At 38.7% G+C, this 3,329-nt stretch overlaps 2 protein-coding genes across 3 annotated transcripts in view; both read right to left on the bottom strand.

Annotated features, from left to right (window-relative positions):
* The window catches only part of LOC104945183 (solute carrier family 2, facilitated glucose transporter member 1), a 653,665-nt gene that overhangs the window by 380,607 nt on the left and 269,729 nt on the right, over window positions 1-3,329 (bottom strand). The gene's annotated exons all lie outside the window — the stretch shown is intronic.
* The window catches only part of acot7 (acyl-CoA thioesterase 7), a 78,455-nt gene that overhangs the window by 59,552 nt on the left and 15,574 nt on the right, over window positions 1-3,329 (bottom strand). For both annotated transcript variants that reach the window (XM_010770805.1, XM_010770804.1), the window contains exon 3: window positions 2,124-2,280. In XM_010770805.1, the coding sequence (XP_010769107.1) occupies window positions 2,124-2,280 (157 nt within the window). The remainder of the gene's footprint in view (window positions 1-2,123; window positions 2,281-3,329) is intronic.

The following is a 3,329-nucleotide window of genomic DNA, read 5'->3' on the forward strand; positions in this document are numbered from 1 at the left end:
TTTCTTACGACGCGGCGGAGGGAGGTTCCGACGCCGTCAGCGCCTCTAAAGTTGCGAGTACGTCAGCTCGGAGGTCTCGTTCAGCCTGTTTACTGATTGGTAGTACAATGTTGCTTGATCGTTCTGCCGCCAGCGTCCAGACGCAGCCAAGAGCGAAGTAGAGATTGCCTCGGATTATAATTATTCGATTTCGGTCCCTGTGGGGAGGACCGTAACCAGGAACCTTCTACGCGCCACAAACAAAAAAAAACAGTGTCCTTGCGCGAACACGACCGCCGTCTTTTTCTAGTGTATTCATACACACTGTTCATACTGCTCACAGGCTGCTGTGTGTATCTAGTGTATTCATACCCCTCCTCACTGTTTATTCATCATTAAATTCATTCTATCTTTTATTCTGTAGATTGTGTACATTACTTTTCACTTTACTGCTTTTTGCACTCCTGGTTAGAAGCTAAACTGCATTTCGTTGTCTCTCGTTGTACCTGTAATCTGTGCAATAACAATAAAGTTGAATCTAATCTTGAGCAGGAATAAATGTATTTACTTAGTACATATCTGACATTAATGATTAAACACATTTGTGCATTCTTTATAAATGCAAACCGAGTCAAGCCGACTCCGCAGGTGGCGGTATGCACCTTAAAGTTGTTTGCAATCCGCCAAAAAACCGAGAGAAGTAGAAGAAGAAGAAGAAGAAGAAGAAGAAGAAGAAGAAGAAGAAGAAGAAGAAGAAGAAGAAGAAGAAGAAGCCGACTCCGAGCTGTCCGACTTCAGGCGAGCTTTTTGAGACCTCCCCCGGCTCTCTTCTACTTTCGAGGCGAGCCGCAGCTCGTCTCAAACAAGCCTAGTGGCTCTGGAGCAGCTTTACTTGGCATTGAGAAACACCCAGGGAAACACCCCCAGGGTTTCATCTTTCATGCTTCTCAGGGCTGTTTCTTTTTGTGTGCTGCCCTCTACAGGTCAAACAGCAGAACATCACACGGAGGTCTTTATTTTTAAACATCTAACATTACTGGACTCAGTGCTAAGTGAAATTTACTGCATTTAGGCAATTTAGACTATAACAAAAATAAAGAATAATGACGGGGTTTGATTAATGATTATAGACCTTTAAAGCTTTTAAAACAAATACTATTCTATCCAATATTCAGATTTCAAATATTTAAGCTTAAATTAAAACCAAAAATATTAAAAATGTTTGGTGAATGACATTTCTGCAGGTGCTGGACTGCTGCATTGAAGAATTCAAGGTTGCTATTAATGAATATCTTGAGTTTGTCACATAGTTAGCTACCTGCTCAGTTCAAATTAATTGCAGCAGATGTTTTAAATGTATCGTACATTAGTTTGACTCTTACGATTATTATGCCTACATAAGATTAAACATGGTAAAATATTTTAACTTTGGAAAATTATTAAAGTTATCTGAGCCTTATAAAGCCTAGCATCTTTGTCAGAACAAGTGTGCAGCAGGTCAAGTTAAACATGATACAGTCATTGGTTAAACCCCAGACATACTGATTTGGGTAATGTCTACAGGTAAAACAAGCAAATTTGGAGTGGACCCCATGTACATTTAATACTGTAGGTTCTGAAAACACAGAAACATCGTTTAACACACCACTTGATTCTGAAAAACACAGGTTCAAACCCACATAAAAAATCCTAAACTACAGCTGAATGAACTCGCATCAACCATGTCTCCTGACTTTGCTCTGTTCGCCTGGTATGCAGCCCTAGTAACTATTGCAAATATTGTAGGTATGCGGAAAGTATTTGTAAATGTTTGCATGATTGTGTTGTGTCTGTCTTCCTGCCAGGGAATGACACATGCTCCTAAATGTCTGTCATTCTTTTTTTCCTCTGCAGGGATGGGGGTGAAAAAGAGGCTAAAGGTGAACACTGCTGTGTAGGTGAGGCGCCAGGTACAAGCAAAATCAGTCTCCTTTATATTCCTAGGATTATAGCCAGCATTCGAATAATACTTCTATAACCAAAGGCATTACTTTGATAATCCACCTTTCAGTGCATTAGTCATATAAGCATATTGCCGAACAGGTAAAGGGATGCCTGATCTTTACTGTGTGGTATGCGCCTGAGGTAAAAGACTAAAATGTCACCTGTGAGGATGTTCTCAGACATGACTTGGACCTGCACCTCCAGGGAGTGCGTCGAGGTGTATGTGATTTCAGCAGTGACGTGGGCCACCTCGCCAATGAACACAGGGAACAGGAACTCTGTCTTCTCCACCCGAACCAGAGCTGCCATACAACGATCCTACAAAGAAGAAAATGCTTATAAAAAAAACATAGGAACAATAGAAAAAACATCTGAAATGTTTTGGGTTGACAAAAAAAACGAAACTCAGCACCTGTCAAATAAATCTTATTCAAACTAACTGCCCTAGTTCTAAGTCGCAGTAAAGGGGAAGAAACAGGAGAGGAATACAAAACAAATATCTTTCTAATATAAACATTATTATTTCCATTTGACAAGAGTGAGGTCAAAGAGAGCTTATCAGGCACTGATGATGATGACCTATTTCTCCTCTAATTATACGTCCTTCTGGTTTACACAGGTTTATTTTAATGTGAAGTATAATTTCATGGAGATACTGTTAAAAACTGATACAGGCTCAATAGGTATTTGCACTTTATATGAGCTGCAAGAAATCTTTAATACTTCACAATCAAAGAATTGCCGACACCAGATTAAAATCCTGATGACACAAATTCTGAACATTTATGATGTTGTTATTGTGAAGAGGGAAGATAGAAGTCTTAACAGCTTATCTTAACAATGTAGCATGAGTCATCAGCAGGATATAATCACATTGTTCGAAGTTTGATGACAATCAAGATGATGCAAGTCAGAAGTTGGTTAAAGTTCACCAGGTGAAAAGTCAAATCAAGACAAATCTGGGTCACCTAAAACTGAAGAAACAAAAACTAATGCAGCCATGCAGTTTGGGAATAAAAGGTGCCAGGCAAACAAAGAGTTAGTTAACATTGAATGTTCTCAAAGGCAGTTGTACTTTAGCTTTTTAGCTCTAAATCCCACAACATGCTGGAGAGAGGAACAACCAGAGATTTTTCATGTTCATAATTTGCCTTTCATTACTTGTCAAAAAAGGGGTAGCTGTAAGTAATGATAATAATTCATTTATTTCTTGAGTCTGTCATGTTACGGTTTACTCAAGATTTTCGAATAAATTCAGACAATTAAAGTTGAAAACATGTTCTAACAAATCTAAGTTGATGAGAAAAAAGCCCAATAACTTATTTCCATAACAACCTTGAAATATACCCTTAATATTTCCTCTTATT

This window comes from Notothenia coriiceps, unplaced genomic scaffold (genome assembly GCF_000735185.1).
Source record: "Notothenia coriiceps isolate Sejong01 unplaced genomic scaffold, NC01 NC01_scaffold00009245, whole genome shotgun sequence".
Taxonomy (NCBI): domain Eukaryota; kingdom Metazoa; phylum Chordata; class Actinopteri; order Perciformes; family Nototheniidae; genus Notothenia; species Notothenia coriiceps.